Source organism: Neophocaena asiaeorientalis, unplaced genomic scaffold (genome assembly GCF_003031525.2).
Source record: "Neophocaena asiaeorientalis asiaeorientalis breed wild unplaced genomic scaffold, Neophocaena_asiaeorientalis_V1.1 scaffold263, whole genome shotgun sequence".
In the NCBI taxonomy this organism is placed as follows: domain Eukaryota; kingdom Metazoa; phylum Chordata; class Mammalia; order Artiodactyla; family Phocoenidae; genus Neophocaena; species Neophocaena asiaeorientalis.
Genome location: NW_020175015.1, coordinates 1834551 through 1851455, shown reverse-complemented (window position 1 = coordinate 1851455; position 16905 = coordinate 1834551). Strand labels below are relative to the sequence as shown.

Genomic DNA, 16905 nt, shown 5'->3' with positions numbered 1-16905 from the left:
TGGAGCAGGATAAAGAATACAGAAACAGATCCAAGTATCTCTGAACTTTTTTTTTTTTTTTTTTTTTTGGGGTATGCGGGCCTCTCACTGTCGTGGCCTCCCCCGTCGCGGAGCACAGACTCCGCACGCGCAGGCCCAGCGGCCATGGCTCACGGGCCAGCCACTCCGCGGCATGTGGGATCCTCCCGGACCGGGGAACGAACCCGCGTCCCCTGCATCGGCAGGCGGACTCTCAACCACTGCGCCACCAGGGAAGCCCTCTGAACATTTATTATATGACATAAGTGACACTGCATTGCAGTGGTGCTGGGGTACTTGGGTCAACTGGATTGAATAGTTAGTCATGTGAAAAAAACTGACTTGACTCCTATTTCACACTGTACACAAAAAGCACTTAAAATGATTGTAGATCTAAATGTAAATATTAAAATAATCAAACTTTAGAAGATAACATACAAGAATATCCTCATGATCTTAAGGTAAGCAAAGATTTCTTAAACAGGACACAAAAGTCACTATAAAAATAAAAGAAAAAAATGAGTAAATTGGGCTACATTAAAAATAAGAATTTTTGCTCATCAAAATGCACCATTAAAAAGTGAAAAAGGAAGACACAGGGAGGAAGAAGATATTTGCAACATGTACGTTTAACAAAGGATCATGTCTAGAATATAGAAGGAACCTCTGCAAATCAGTAAGAGAAAGGAAGGCAACCCAATCTAAAAAATGGGCAAAATATTTGAATAGGCAGATTATAAAAGAGAATATCCAAATGGCCAGTGGACATATGGGAACATGCTCAGGTTCAGTAGACTTAAAGGAAATGCAAGTTAAAGTCTCAATGCATTACCACCTCATACCAACCAGAATGGCTAAAAGAAACCGACCAGAAAACCTGACTATACTAAGTTTTGTAAGTATTGGCAAGAATGTAGAGCAACTAGAACGTTCGTGTACTGCTGGTGGGAGTCTAATTTGGAAACCACTTTGAAAAACAGAGAACTTATTAAAGATGAACCTCTACATTGTCTGTAACTCAGTAGTTCAAGTTCTGGGTATATCCCCAACAGAAATACATACATATGTTCACTGAAAGATACATGCAAAAACATTGGTAGCAATACTGTTTATAATGGCTCCACACCGGAAACAACTCTAATTTCCACCTACAGTAAAAAGGATAAATAAACTATAACATATTCATATAATAGACTTACTAGGGCAATGAGAAGGAAAGAATTCCTGTTTCACCTAAAACATGATGAATCTTACAAACATAATGAGTTAAAGAAGCTGGACACAAAAGAGAACATAGTATATTATTCCATTTTCACAAATTTAGAAAAAAGGCAAAATGAGCATATGGTTCTAGAAGTCAGACTAGTGGTCACCAATTTGGGAGGCAGGAGACTTTTGGGGGTGCTGGTAGTGGTCTGTTTCTTGTTCAAGATACTGTTTATACAGGTATTTTCACATTGAAAATTCATTGAGCTGTGTACTTATTTATGCATTTTTAGTATGAACATTGTAAAACCATTTTTACTAAAAAATTTTAAAAAGCAAGGTAGATTTTAAGATTCTAACTTTGAATTGATAAAAGATTCATATTATTAAAAATTCAAAAAATATAGAAGGGAAGTAGTTAAAAAGTCTCCTTCCCATCCCTGTGCCCCAGCCATACAGTTCCCTCCCTCATAGGCAGCCAATGGTATTAGTATTTTTGTGTATCCTTCCAGAGTTAGTTTTTGATATGCAAACAAATAAATATGTAAGTAATTAAACACACACATCTATTCTCCCCAACCCACCCTTTGTATATGTATGGCAATATTCTGAAAACATTATTCTACAGTCTGCTTTTATCATTTAATTTATCTTGAAAACCTTTCTGTATCAGTACATAAGGAAGTTCCTTACGTCTTCTTACAGCTGCATAATGTACTATTGAATGGATGTGCCATGTTTTATTTAACAAGTTCCCCTCCTGATGGGCATTTAGGTTAAATTATTTCTGGTTGAGAAGCTTTCTTGATCCTGTTCTATGTCGTGTTACATATCTGTTTTCCCAGGGCTCATACTTTTTACAGCAGTTTGCACAGGTTGATATGTAGTGAAGCAATACTTTATATGAAAGAGAAGGGTAGAAATAAAATAATTTGTCTGCCTCTAAGTTTTTAAAAGGAAGGCTGTCTAAATAATTGGACTGCAGAATTTCAAAGCTAGGAGGGCTGGAAGAGAAGTAATTCTGCACTTTCTTGTGATTAATTTCTTTAAGATTCCGATGAAAGTTAAGATTCTCTCCTTAGAAAAAGTGTGCACCCATGTAAAATTTTGCATATAAGTTTTGGGGTTGACACACCCCTTGAAATTCCTTTATGGATTCTAGATTAAGAATCTGTTGGGAGGGCTTCCCTAGTGGCGCAGAGATTAAGAATCTGCCTGCCGATGCAGGGGACACAGGTTCAAGCCCTGGTCCGGGAAGATCCCACATACCACAGAGCAACTAAGCCCAAGCGCCATATCTACTGAGCCTGCACTCTAGAGCCTGTGAGCGGCAACTACTGAGCCCGCCTGCGCGCATAGAGCCGGTGCTCGGCAACATGAGAAGCCACCGCAATGAGAAGGAGCCCGGGCACCGCAACAAAGAGTAGCCCCCGCTCACTGGAGCTAGAGGAAGCCCGTGCGCAGCAACGAAGACCCAACGCAGCCAAAAATAAATGAGTAAATAAATAAATTTATTTTTTTAAAAAAAAGAATCTTTTGGGAATTCCCTGGTGGTCCAGTGGTTAGGACTGTGTGCTCTCACTGCCAAGGGCCCAGGTTCAATCCCTGGTCAGGGAACTAAGATCCCACAAGCTGAAGCAGCCGCATAGCACAGGGAGATCAGCTCGGTGCTTTATGACTACCTAGAGGGGTGGGATAGGGAGGGTTGGTGGGAGAGAGACTCAAGAGGGAAGAGATATGGGAACATATGTATATGTATAACTGATTCACTTTGTTATAAAGCAGAAACTAACACACACACACAAAAAATAAAAAAGGATTCTTTATTTCCTGTAAAAAAAAAAAAAGATCCCACAAGCTGTGCGGCATGGCCCCCCCCCAAAAATCCTCAAGAATCTGTTATCTAGCATAACCCCATTAATATAAAAATTGGGAAACTGAGGGCCAGATTTGGAAGGTGAGTCTCAAAACTAGTTAATGGCAGAAGACAGTCACATGTATTTATGTTAAATAATGCCAGCAATATTCCCTCTCCTTTCATTGACTGATGCTACAGCCCAGTGTCAAGGGAGGCTGCCCATTCCTTCCCAGGAAAAGTTCAATTTATAGGTAGGGTAACCTGAGAGAAAAATGGTAAACAAGTTTAACTGAACGATTAATTTTTTTAATGTATATATATATCAAGATGGTATGGTTAGAATTTCTTGTACAATACTTTGATTTAGTTTCTTTCTCTTTTGTTTCCTGTTTAGCCCAGGAAGAAGAGGGGAAAAGTGGAAGTGAGACCCATTAATTTGGGGACAGATTATGAATATGGGGTTTTAAACATTCACCTGACTGCATATGATATGGCCCTGGCAGAGAGTTATGCCCAGTATGTTCACAACCTCTGCAACCATCTCTCCATTAAAGTCGAGGAAAGGTATGAAAGATGCCTTTGCATGGGATGTTCTTGCTGTGGGTAGTATGCTCTGCTTTGTTATTGTTAAATGAAGTTTTGAGATATAATTTACATGTAGTAAAATTCACTCTTTTTACATATATAGTTTGCCACCATCAAAATATAGAACAAGTCCATTAAGTTCTTAAAACAAAAAGTTCCTGGGTGCCCAAGGTATAGTCAATTTCCTCTCTCTTTCCTCTCAAGTCCCTGGCAACCACTGATTGATTTTCTGTCCCTATTGTTTTAAGTTCTCCAGAATATCATATAAATGGAATCATACAGTATGTAGCTGTTTGTTTCTGGCCTCTTTCACTTAGCATAATGGATTTAAGATTCATCTGGGGTTTTGCAAGTATTCTGTTGCTGAATAGTATTGCATTAAATGGTGAACCTTAATTGGTTTATGCATTCACCAGTTGATATACATTTGGATTGTTTCTAGTTTATTGGTAATTATGAATAAAGCTGCCATAAGCTTTCTCATACCAGTTTTGTAGGGGCATGTGTCTTCCTTCCTCTTCAATAACTACCTAAACCTGGGATTGTTGGGTTTTATGGTGAATGTGTGTTTAACTTTATAAGAAACTGTCAAACTTTTTCCAGAGTGGCTGTCCTATTTTGTATTCCCACCATCAGTATATGAGAGTTTCAATAACTCCTTACCCTGGTCAGCACTTGGTTTGTCACATTTTTTTAAAGTTATTCTGGGAGATATATGGTGGTATTTCATAGTGGCTTTATTTTCTTCTTCTGTTTTTGGCTGCACTGCGTGGATTGTGGGATCTTAGTTACCTGACCAGGGATCGAACCACTGCCACGGCAGTGAAAGTGCCGAGTCCTAACCACTGGACCGCCAGGGAATTCCCCATACCACACTATCTTGATTACAGTAGCTTGATTACTGAAAAAGCAACTTTGTTCTTTATTCAAAATTATTTTGGCTATTTTAGGTCCCTGGGTTTTTCATTAAAATTTTAGAATTAGCTTGTTGATTTCTACAGAAAAGAGCCTGATGGAATTTTGGTGGGGTGTGTTGAATCTGAGGAGAACTGACATCTATTTTGAGTCCTCTGATCCATTAACATGGTATATCTCCCCATTTATATAGATATTCTTTGCCTCCTCTGCTTTTTACATACTCTTTGGGTTTCCTGGAAAACTGTAGGGAAGGAGAACTAACATTTACTGACTATCCATGCCAGGCCAGGCACTTTACATATCTTATCTCAATGTTTGAGAAAGTGTGGGATGCCCTGTGGTTTGCCTTAAATAACATTAAATCACATGGTGAGAAATTTCTTCTCTTTTTAATTCTTTTTAAACCTAATTATGTGAAGGAGAAATTCTTGGTGTTGTGCTGGTATGTCCTTAACACCGCTGAAGTACTTCCTAATCTTTATAAGAAAGAGGGGACCTCAGGCTCAGAGTCTTTGGCAAACACCACCATCTAGCTAGAATTTTATAACACTGTTTTGTTTTCACTGTATTTATTTTTAGCTTAACTTCTTTTTTTTTTTTTTTTTTTTGCGGTATTCGGGCCTCTCTCTGTTGTGGCCTCTCCCGTTGCGGAGCACAGGCTCCGGATGCGCAGGCTCAGCGGCCACGGCTCACGGGCCCAGCTGCTCCGTGGCATGTGGGATCTTCCCGGACCGGGGCACGAACCCGTGTCCCCTGCATCGGCAGGCGGACTCTCAACCACTGCGCCACCAGGGAAGCCCTTAACTTCTTTATATGTCAACTGATACTCTTTTTTCTATTTACTATAGTGATATAAAGTCAGGCTTATTGAGGTATAATTTACGTTAGTAAAATTCACCCTTTTAGTGAACAGTTTCTGTGAGTTTTGACAAATGCATGCAGTACAATAATTACCATCATAATCAGGATATAGAACATCTTCATCATCCCAAGAAGTCCCCTCCTCCCTTTGTAGTCAACCCCTTGTCCCACCCCCAGTCCCTGCAACTATTGATTTATTTTATGTCCTTGTAGTTTTGCCTTTTCCAAAATGTCATATAAATGGAATCATACAGTATTTTTCCATTTGAGTCTGGCTTCTTTCACTTAGGATAATGTATTTGAGATTCATCCATGTTGTTACCTGTGTAAAGTAGTTTGTTCCTTTTTGTTGCTGAGTAGCATTTCATTGAGTGGGTGTACCACAGTTTGTTTATTCATTTGAAGGACGTTTCTGTTGTTTCCAGTTTCGGGCAGTTACAAATAGAGCTACTATAAACATGTACAGGTGTTTGTGAGAACAGAAGTTTTCATTTCTCTAGGAGTGTGATTGCTGGGTCAAATGGTAAGAGTGGTGTATTTTTATTTTTATTTAGTTTTAAAATATATTTATTTATTTTTTTATTGGCCTCGTTGGATCTTCGTCGCTGCATGCGGGCTTTCTCTAGTTGCGGTGAGCGGGGACTACTCTTTGTTGTGGTGAGTGGGCTTCTCCTTGTGGTGGCTTCTCTTGCTGCGGAGCATGGGCTGTAGGTGTGCGGGCTTCAGTAGTTGTGGTGTGCAGGTTCAGTAGTTGTGGTGCGCAGGCTCAGTTGCTCTGCAGCATTTGGGATCTTCCTGGACTAGGGCTCGAACCCGTGTCCCCTGCATTGACAGTCAGATTCTTAACCACCGCACCACCAGGGAAGTTCTGTACTTTTAAATTTGTAAGAAACTGCCAAGCTGCTTTCCACAGTGGCCATACCACTTTTCACTCTAACCAGCAACATGAGTTCCAGTTGTTCCACATCTCAAGTTTCTTTTTAAAATTAATTTTTAAGTGAGTTGATTTAAAGAAAAATATTTAATAAATAATAGTTTGGGTGGTTGGTTTGCCATTGTAGCAAGGTAATACGTGGCATCATATGTGGATATGGCAAAAATTATACTTTCGTACTCACTAGATATTAGTGTATTCCCATTTTATAGATGAGTAAACCAAGGCTCTGAAAGGCCAAAATTCACAGAACCAGTAAGTTGCCTGGATTTAACCCAGTTCTCCCTGACTCCAGTATTTTTAATTATATAGTATTTTAAGTCCTTAAGCCAAATTTGAACTTTTAAACCTTTATTACTTAGAGTATAACTGTGCTAAATGTGCTTCTTAGAAGATTGGATAATCAGCTGTGACTTTAGCTCTCACAGCTGATAGTACTTCAATTGTTTTAGGCCTAAAGATGTACTTTATCTTTTTCTGATGCCCCAGAGAGTTGGTTGCTCTTTCAGCACTTGACACATACCTCTGTCATGTCACTTAGTGCTCTGGGCTGTAATCATCTATTCATTTGCCAGCTCCCTTCCCCCCTGACTTGTGTTCTTCTTCATTTCTTCAGTACCTAGCATAAAGCCTGCCACATGGGGAACATTAAGCCATTCTAGAAAGAATGACAGGTTCTTGAATATGACTAAACAATCCAGTTGTGTAGTATACATTTCCTAAAGTTTAATGAAAGTGCTTTTAAGTACTTAATTAAAGAACTGCTGGTTGAGCCTCTTCTTGCTCTGTGGTAGGCATTGGACTAGACATTCTGACTGGAGGATACAAAGGTAAATGCCCGATTTCAAGGAGAGTGTGTGTATATGTGTGTGTGCACACATATACACACCAAAAAAATAATTATAACATAATGTGGAAGTGATAAGTGAAAGATAAAGTTTAATATCAGTTCAAGAAGGCAGAGTAGCATAATAATTTAGAGCAATGCTTCTCAAAGTACCACTCTGCGAAGATATTAGGAGCTTATGCCAAAATGTACATTAACGCTTTGCTTCCTTCATCAAGAAACTCTTGCTATTGAAAACAAAATGTTGATTGAATTAAAGTGTGTTTACTGACTGGTTCATGCTTCTTATCTTGTCTTGAACTGATAACAAGCAGTTTGCTTACCAGCAGCTTGTCTTTGGATCACACTTTGAGTAACAAGTGGTTAAGAGTAAAAGCTCTGGAATCAAACTGTCTGCATTTAAATCCTAGTTCTACCAGTTATTAGCAATATGACCTTGAGAAATTCTGAACCTCAGTTTCTTTGTCTTCATAATGGGGATGGTAATTTTCCTATTTCTTTGAGTTCTGAAAATTAAATAAGAAAATATATAATAGCACTTAACAGAACGTTGTAAACACTCTGTAAATAATATTATTGTTATTAGTAATTAATGAAATGTTTTTCAGCTGGCAGGGATTAGGGGCAGCATCTCAGACATGGTGGCGGCAAAGAGGCATTAAATGCCATTTACAGAATGTTATCATACCTACAGTGGATCAACTCCTTGGAATAGTGTTTTAAATTTTCAGAAGGACTTTTTAAAATATTTTGTTTTTAATACCCTACTGTGAAAAGCTCTGGCTGCATTTGAGTAAAGGCAGGCAGGCAGTAACATTTGTTGAGCACCTACTATCATAACAGCCAGCCACTCTGCTAAATACTTTTTTTGTATATTACTTTACTTAATTCAGACAAGCACCTTGCCATAGTGTATCAAAGCATTGATTCTGGAGCCAGACTGCTTAGGTTTTGCTCTTGTTCTGCTACATTCTTACTGTGTGACATTGGGCAGTTTCCTTAACCTCTTTGTGTCTTGGTTTCCTCATTTGTAAAATGAGGTTAATAAAAGTACCTATCTAATAAAACTATTGTGAAAATAAAGGGAGTTAATATATTTAAAATGCTTACAACTAAGTCCAGAAACTTTGGCTGCTCTTATTGTTGTTATTATTATTAATAATATAATAAAAGCTTGCCTATAGTTGTAAATGGCAAGGTCTGGATTTGAACCCACTTCTTTTCCTCCAAATTCGTAATTCCCTCTAACTGGTTCTCCACACTGCTTTTAGTGTAATCTTTCTAGAATGGAAATATGATCATGTCACTCTCATGCTTAAATTCCTTCCATGGCCTCCCATTCCTTTAGGATCAAAATAAAAGTTTCTCACATACCTTGCTAGGTGCTCCATCGCCTGGGCTTGCCTCTCTCACCTTAACTCACACTTCTCTCTCCCTCTCCTTCTATCTCCAGTTACACTGACTTTGTTTTTTGTCCTTTCCCACCTCAGGACCTTTGCATATGCTCTCTGAAGCCTAGAATACTCTTTCCCCTTCAGCTAATCGGCCCCTATTTTTTTCTTAGGCTTTATTTTAAATGTCACTTCTTCAGAGAACCTCATTAAGTTAGGTCTTTATGTTATATATTTAGGAGAAGTAAAGGGTATATTCTTCCTTGGTGGTGCAGTGGTTAAGAATCCGCCTGCCAATGCAGGCGACATGGGTTCAAGCCCTGATCCGGGAAGATCCCACATGCCGCAGAGCAACTGAGCCCATGCGCCACAACTATTGAGCCTGCGCTCTAGAGCCCTTGAGCCACAACTATTTAGCCTGCGTGCCACAGCTACTCAAGCCCGTGCACCTAGAGCCTGTGCTCTGCAACAAGAGAAGCCACCGCAATGAGAAGCCCGTGCACCACAATGAAGAGTAGCCCCTGCTCGCTGCAACTAGAGAAAGCCCGCGCGCAGCAACGAAGACCCAATGCAGCCAAAAATAAATAAATTTATTTTTTAATAAAAAGGGTATATAACTTCCCTTTCAAAATGCTCATTCCTTACTCTCATAATTACTTGACTATTATTAGACTCTAAGATATGTAAGGCAGGGATGGTTTCTGTCTTCATCAGTAGTCACGCTAAGACCTTGCCCAGTACCTGACACATAGTAGGCACTGAATGAATATTTGTTGACTTGGATTGAGTTCCAGTAGGCATGAACATGAATTCTAGGATAACAAAATGAATAATGTGCTGCTTTTTGCCTCTTTCCTGGTTCTTTGCTCCAAATAGTAGAGCATAAAGAGATGTTCATTTTTAGCAATTCACTTCTCTGCACTGATTGAGGTTTTCAGACCATCATATCAGGCATTCTTACTGCCCAGCTTTTCAGAGATAAAATGATTTTCTTTTCTTCTGATTTTCATTTTATCTTGATCCATTTTTCCTTTAGTAGTTGGGGGTAGGGCTCTGACCTTGAGATGGAATTGAGCAGGGAAGCTGTGCGCTAGCTTTTGTTCTATAAATGGTCTGCCTTGCTGCAGCTGCAGCTCACCCAGAAGATGAGAGGAAGGGGCCTCTCCTGTGGGTCCTTTAATTTGCCTACATCCCTTGCTGAGCAGTTGTCTGGAGAGATGGAAATCTTACTCATCTGGGAGCAGTTTCCAAGCCTGAAGCTGACCCAGCTCCTGTTCTCTGTGGAGAGTAAAAGCATCATTCATCATCATTCTCAGTAAGGCTTTTCCTTTTTTTTTTTTTTTAGTCTACTTACATTTTTTTAAATGGAGGTATAACTTATATATAGTAGAGTCCACAGATTCTAAGTTCCCTAGCATCCCAGCAGGGTCCCCTGGGTCCTATCCCAGCAGTACTCTTAAAAGCTAGCACTGGGCTTCCCTGGTGGCGCAGTGGTTGAGAGTCCGCCTGCCGATGCAGGGGACGCGGGTTCGTGCCCCGGTCCGGGAAGATCCCACATGCCGCGGAGTGGCTGGCCCGTGACCCATGGCTGCTGAGCCTGCGCGTCCGGAGCCTGTGCTCCGCAGCGGGAGAGGCCACAGCAGTGAGAGGCCCGCATAGCGCCAAAAAAAAAAAAAAAAAAAAAAAAGCTAGCACTATTTTGTCATGTTAGGTTGACTTTTGAAATTCAACTACTTCATTTCTTCCCTTCTGTTTTTTTTTAAAAATATTTATTTATTTATTTATTTAGGCTGTGCTGGGTCTTAGTTGCGGCATGTGGGATCTTCATTGTGGCCTGTGGGATCTTCTTTTAGTTGCAGCGTGCGGACTTCTTAGTTGCAGCATGCGAACTCTTAGTTGCAGTACACGTGCGGGATCTAGTTCCCTGACCAGGGATCAAACCCGGGCTCCCTGCATTGGGAGTGTGGAGTCTTACCCACTGGACCACCAGGGAAGTCCCTTCCCTTCTGTTTTTACTATCTGATCATCCAAGTAATGTTTATTGCAGAAAATTTGGGAAGTACAGAAAAGAGTAGATACTAAAGAAAAAGATACCTATACTCTTACTACTCAAAGGCCTATTATACTTTGAAATGCCTAGAGTTCTCAGTATTTTTTTTATCGAATTATGTCTGGTTTTTCTGTTGGTTCTCTTCGAGGGTCTCATGCCTCCTTGCTTTTGTAGAATGCCATTTTTTGGAATGGCAAACATCTATGCTCATTCTTTACATCTTGATAAAGCCCTACCTCACCTATGAAGCCTTCCCCAAGCTCTCCCCCTTCTCTCCCTCTTGTCCCTGTAACGTTTGGTACGTACCTATATTGCCTTTGTCTTCCTGTGGTGCGGATGTTTGTGTACATACCTGTCTCTCCAAAACACTCTTAGCAAGCTCCTTGAAAGCATAGACTGCATAGTGCCCACCAGACTGCCTAGGACAGACAGGATCTCAGTAAATGTTTGTTGAAAGAGTGAATGAATGAATAAACAAATCAATGGAATCTTGTAAGTGTTGAGGAATAAAATGCATGTTTAGTGGCAAGAATGAACAATTCTCACTTTATTCAGTCTTATCTGTGGAATGTCAAAAAGGAAAAAGAGCATTTTAGAGTGCTGTTTACTTTTCTGAAAGCTTTTACATAATTACTTTATTTGATTTTCCATAACAAGTCTATGAATGCATCCCAATTTTTTTTTTTTTGTTTTGGCTGCACCACGTAGCATTTGGGATCTTAGTTCCCTGACCAGGGATCGAACCCATGCTCCCTGCAGTGGAAGCGTGGAGTTTTAACCACCAGACCGCCAGGGAAGTCCCCAATTTTTTTTGTTCTTGTTTGTTTGTTTTTTACTGTACGCGGGCCTCTCACTGTTGTGGCCTCTCCTGTTGCGGAGCACAGGCTCCGGACGCGCAGGCTCAGCGGCCATGGCTCACGGGCCCAGCCACTCCGCGGCATGTGGGATCTTCCCGGACCGGGGCACGAACCCGTGTCCCCTGCATCGGCAGGCGGACTCTCAAACACTGCGCCACCAGGGAAGGCCCCCAATTTTTTTTATATAAGGAAGTTATTACCAAAGGTAAATTTGAAGAGATCAGAGATTGTGCTATAAAATGGAAGGGGATGTTATTTAGAGAGGCTATCTGGAAGTTTGCAATACCTAGCATTTACTCACTGTTTATAGGGGCAAGGGAATTGGCATTTGTAGGCACAGTATACCTGGCAAATTACTTATGTAATCTTATTTAATTATTGCTACAACCCTATGAACTAGGTAGTATTATCTTCATTTAATAGCTGAAGAAACTAAGACTCAGAGAGCTGAATTAGTTTGTCCAAGGTCAAATAGGTAGTAAGTGGCAAAGCCAACATTTAAATCCAGTACTGACTCTCATGTTTCTAATCCATTTTCCGTTACGCGCCAAACTTCTTTTCGTAGCAGTCCATCTGTAGAGGGCCATACTCCTTACTCTTAATTGATGAAGCTTTGTGTGGCATGAAAATTCAGCAATCCTACTGTTGTTATTATTATTCCATTTCTCTTCAGTTTGAGGAATTTTTGATAAGATGAACACAACACTAATACCATATTTCTGTGTAGCCATCAGTCCTATCTCATCACCATATCTGATTCTCACAATAGTCTATTGATATAAGCCTAGATTGTAATCCCCTTTATACATGGAGAAACTGAGGCCCAGAGTGGGAAGGGACTTGCCTAACTAAATATCGCTAATAAGTGACAGGACCAAGACTTGACCCCAAGTCCAGTACTCTTTATTGTGGCATGTAGATCTGCTGAAGCCGATTGTAGTGAGCAGAGACGCTACAACAATGGTTCTCAACCTGGGGATGTTTAACAATGGTGATAATTTTGATTGTTATCTCTTCGGGTGTACTACTGGCACTTTCTCGGTGTAGAGGTTAGGGATGCATACTCCAGCCCCCACAACAAGAATTATCTGTTCTAAAGGGTCAGTAGTGCTGATGTTGAGAAATCCTGCTCTAGAACTGGAGCAGGGGACTTCCCTGGCGGTCCAGTGGTTAAGACTCCGCGCTTCCATCGCAGGCGGCACGGGTTTGATCCCTGGTTGGGAACTAAGATCCCACATGCCGCACGACACGGCCAAAAAATTTAAAAATAAAATAAAATAAAATAAAAATAGAACTGGAGCAGGATTGGGTTTCGTGCCTCATTTCTTCAGAAGAGGTGAAATACCCAAGGTTAGCCTCCAAAGTGTACCTAGTGATGAGCTTGATTCTTTTAGAACTGGCTATTCTTTAGTAGCAGTTAATACTTAGTAATCACCAGGTTTTATTCAGAGTGTTATATTAGGCATGACTGGGGGTGCAGAAAAGTATTAGATATGGTCTGTCCCCTCACGGAGTTTAGAGATTTCTGGAGGAGGCATAAGAGGATCTGGTTACTTTGCTCCTGGATGAAGATAAACAGCCCTAGATTGCAGGAGCTACTGCATGCAGTAGTGGCTGTACTCAGGGACTACCTTGACTGAAGTGGTGCTGCTGGCTTAAGAGAACCCTCCCAATAGCTGACTCTTCCTTCCCACAGTTATGCGATGCCCACCAAAACCGTGGAGGTGTTGCAGTTGCAGGACCAAGGCAGGAAAATGCTCCTGGACTCAGTTCTTACCACCCATGAGCGAGTGGTTCAGGTAGGTACTCTGGGAGAAATTTGAAATGTATTTGCCTCTCCTGGTTCTTTTCTCTATCCTGATCTCTTGGTTGAGCTTCAAACCTGCTATCCAGTTGTCTACTGGGTTTCTCCGTTAAAATGGTCCACAGGTGCCCTCACTCAGTGTATACAAAACTAATTGTAGAGGGACTGATGTTTTTTTCCTGTAATCCTCCTCACCTTTGAGCTTAATGCTTGACCCTTCTTTGCCCTTGGGTATCCATTCATTCTCCAAATTCAGTGGCTTCTACCCCTAAAAATCTTTCAGATCCATCCACTTTGCTGTATGATCATATCAATGTGATCGTGTCATTGTCCTGCCTAGAACGCCTCAGTGGCTTCCCTTTCGCTCTGTACCCATTAGCAGTCACTCCTCTTTCCCTATCCCCCCAGGTCCTGGCAACCACTAATCTGCTTTCCACTTCTATGGTTTTATCTCTTCTAGGCATTTCTTCAAGTAGAATTATATAAAATATGGCCTTTTATATCTAGCTTATTTCACTTAGCATAATGTTTTCAAGGTTCATCCATGTTGTAGCATGTATCAGTATTTCATTCCTTTTTACTGCCAAGTAATATTCCAACAAATGGACATCACCCCTTTTTGATCCACTCAAGAAACATATCAGGAAGGTAACCAGAGGTATGTTAAGGTAGTAAAACCCTAAATTTGTGTTAAAATTTTAAATAATTAAAGTACTTACAATCTTGGTTCTTTAAATATTATCAGGAATAAATTATTTGAGCTACATTTTATGACAGCTCTAACTTGCCACTGAGGCTCACAGGATAAAGTTTGAACTCTTTGATTAGCACCTAAGTGCCTTCATGTTACTCCTCCTGCTTTTCTTCTTCACACCCCCTTTCATTCCAGCCACACATGTCACTAGTTTCAATTCCCTAGTACTGTACTTTTCCTCCACATTTTACTGAATATTGCTTCCTCTGCCTTAAAAAAAACTCCACACTACAGCTGAATTCTCCCAATTTAGTCCTGTATTTCAAGACTCTAACCAGATGTTACCTCTTCTGGAAGCTTTTTCTGACCCTCCTGACTGTTAGGTAGGTGTTTCTCTTGTGTGTTCCCACAGCCCACTGCATGCCCTTCTACCACACATCTGATTTAACTCTGGATTCTCAGCACAGGGTCTGACAACAACAGGTCCCAATCTATGTGGGTAAACCTGAGTTGATTCAGAAAGTCATCCTGGACTTGACCTCTTGATCCAGTTATGACATTCATTGCCTACAAGAGCAGATATTGGCCATGACCATCTTAGTAACCAGACAACTTGGCAGATCAGCAAGAGAAATCCTGGAAAGTCTGGGCTCCAAAAACAGCTCTGGATGTTAATCCTTCACCCAAAGGCCCTCTAGCTCTGCTGGAGCTGACATTTGAGCCCTTGCCATGTCTGCCCAATCACCTAGGTTTCAGTGCCTCTCTTAGAGCATCTTCTTTCCTTTTGCAGATCAGCGGTTTGAGTGCTACATTTGCAGAGATTTTCTTGGAAATAATCCAAAGCAATCTTCCTGAAGGAGTCAAACTGTCAGTGAAGGAGGTATGTGCTAATATGAGAAGAGGCCTGCTGGTGGGCTCAAAATATGGAATAGAAAATCTGAACTGGCTGGCTTTAGAAACAAAGACATATGAATAATTTAGCCCAGATAAAAATAATAAGGAAAGGTGTGCAGGCTGCTTTACCGTGATCATTTTTCTGGCTTTCGCAGTGCATCAGGGATGATGCTTTATAGACCATGGAAGTTGAACTCCATCACAGCATCCTGACATTAGGCATGAGCCCATTACACCCACAAATTCCCTCCCTTGAGGCAGTTGTATAGCAGAAAGAACATGATTTACGATCACATACAGTGTAATTAAACAGAACACAAATAGGGAAATGTACTTAAGGCAGGGAGAAAGTCCAATTCAACTTTGAATCCTTGATACCTAATATAAGTCTGGTACATAGTAGCTACTCAGTAAAAGTTAGTTGAATCTAAATCATTTTCTGCAGAACTGGCTGATGGATCCTTTTCTGATGCTGGGCATATTTGAGTAACTCTGTAGTAATTCCCTCTTATCTTCTTTTTCTTCTCCTCAGCACACTGAAGAAGACTTCAAAGGAAGGTTCAAAGCTCGGCCAGAACTGGAAGAACTGCTAGCCAAGTTGAACTAGCTCACTGTAGACCCTTTCATGCCAGCACTGGTGATACTGAGTGGCAATGGAAAGAGCTTCCTGGGTGGCCAAAGTTAAGAAGGAGACCCTGACCCTCAATATCATAAGTACCCATCTCCACAGCCAGGAGTGCCTCCTCTCCTCTGTGAAGGAGTGCTTACCGATTGTCACCACTTTCCTTTGAGCCAACCCTAGGTATCTTCCATCTAATAAAAATCTGCTAATGATGGATGTGTGTGTATGTGAGAAGTCAGTCCATCCTGTCAAGTATATTTAACTAAGGGATTCAGTTTCTCTTTGCCTGGTGCTTTAGCACATAAGCATGTCCCCCTTCAGTATTTCTCCAATTAGAGTGAACTCATCCTTTAAATCAACCTGGCATGGAGTCCCTTTAGTGAAGCAGACAATCATAAGTAAACTCTCAGTGGATAGGAGGCATAGGGAGGGAGATTTTGTATATGAAAAAACCCTCCAGATAGGATCAGGGTCTGTCCATAAGTGAAAAAAAAGTACTTTGTGGGGTAGTGAGTGACCTGTCATAAGTATGCAGGCAGATGTTACATAACTGCAAATTAAGGTTGCCTGGAAGTGGGCACAAACCCGTGTCCCCTGCAGCAGCAGGCAGACTCTCAACCACTGCACCACCAGGGAAGCCCGCCTATTTGCTTTTTAAAAATAATTTATTGAGGTGAAATTCACATGTCACAAAACGAACCATTTTAAAGTGAATAATTCAGTGGTATTTAATGCATTTGCAGTGTTTTGCAACCTCTATCCAGTTCCAAAACCCCATTGCCTGTTTTTGTAAATAAAGGCTCATTGGAATAGAGCCCTGCTTATTCATTTACACACTGTCTGTGGCTGCTTTTATGCTACAATGGCAGAGTTGAGTAGCTGTGACAGAGACTGTTATGCAAAAACATTTTTACATGGTCCTTTATAAAAATAGTTTGTCAAACCCTGATCCAAGTCATTGGTTCTCAAACTTAAGCATACATTAGAATCACCTGCAAGACTTTTAAAATTTATTTATTTATTTATTTATTTATGGCTGTGTTGGGTCTTCGTTGCTGCGCGGGCTTTCTCTAGTTGTGCTGAGTGGGGACTACTCTTCATTGTGGTGTGCAGGCTTCTCATTGCGGTGGCTTCTCTTGTTGCGGAGCATGGGCTCTAGGTGCACGGGTTTCACTAGCTGTGGCACGTGGGCTTCAGTAGTTACGGCTTGCAGGCTTTAGAGCGCAGGCTCAGTAGTTGTGGCACACGGGCTCAGTTGCTCCGTGGCATGTGGGATCTTCCCAGACCAGGGCTGGAACCCGTGTCCCCTGCATTGGCAGGGGGGTTCTTTTTTTTTTTTTTTTTTTTTTGGGTTGGGGGGCTCTTT

The 16905-nt window shown here is 41.0% G+C and overlaps 1 protein-coding gene across 1 annotated transcript in view; it reads left to right on the top strand.

The window, feature by feature from the left end:
- Window positions 1-15755, top strand: part of MRPL48 (mitochondrial ribosomal protein L48) — a 49672-nt gene extending 33917 nt beyond the window's left edge. Inside the window, exons 5-8 of the mRNA XM_024762010.1 lie at window positions 3477-3646; window positions 13222-13324; window positions 14814-14903; window positions 15450-15755. Of these exons, the coding sequence (XP_024617778.1) occupies window positions 3477-3646; window positions 13222-13324; window positions 14814-14903; window positions 15450-15524 (438 nt within the window). The 3' untranslated portion in view covers window positions 15525-15755. The remainder of the gene's footprint in view (window positions 1-3476; window positions 3647-13221; window positions 13325-14813; window positions 14904-15449) is intronic.
- The last annotated feature ends 1150 nt before the right edge of the window (window positions 15756-16905 follow it).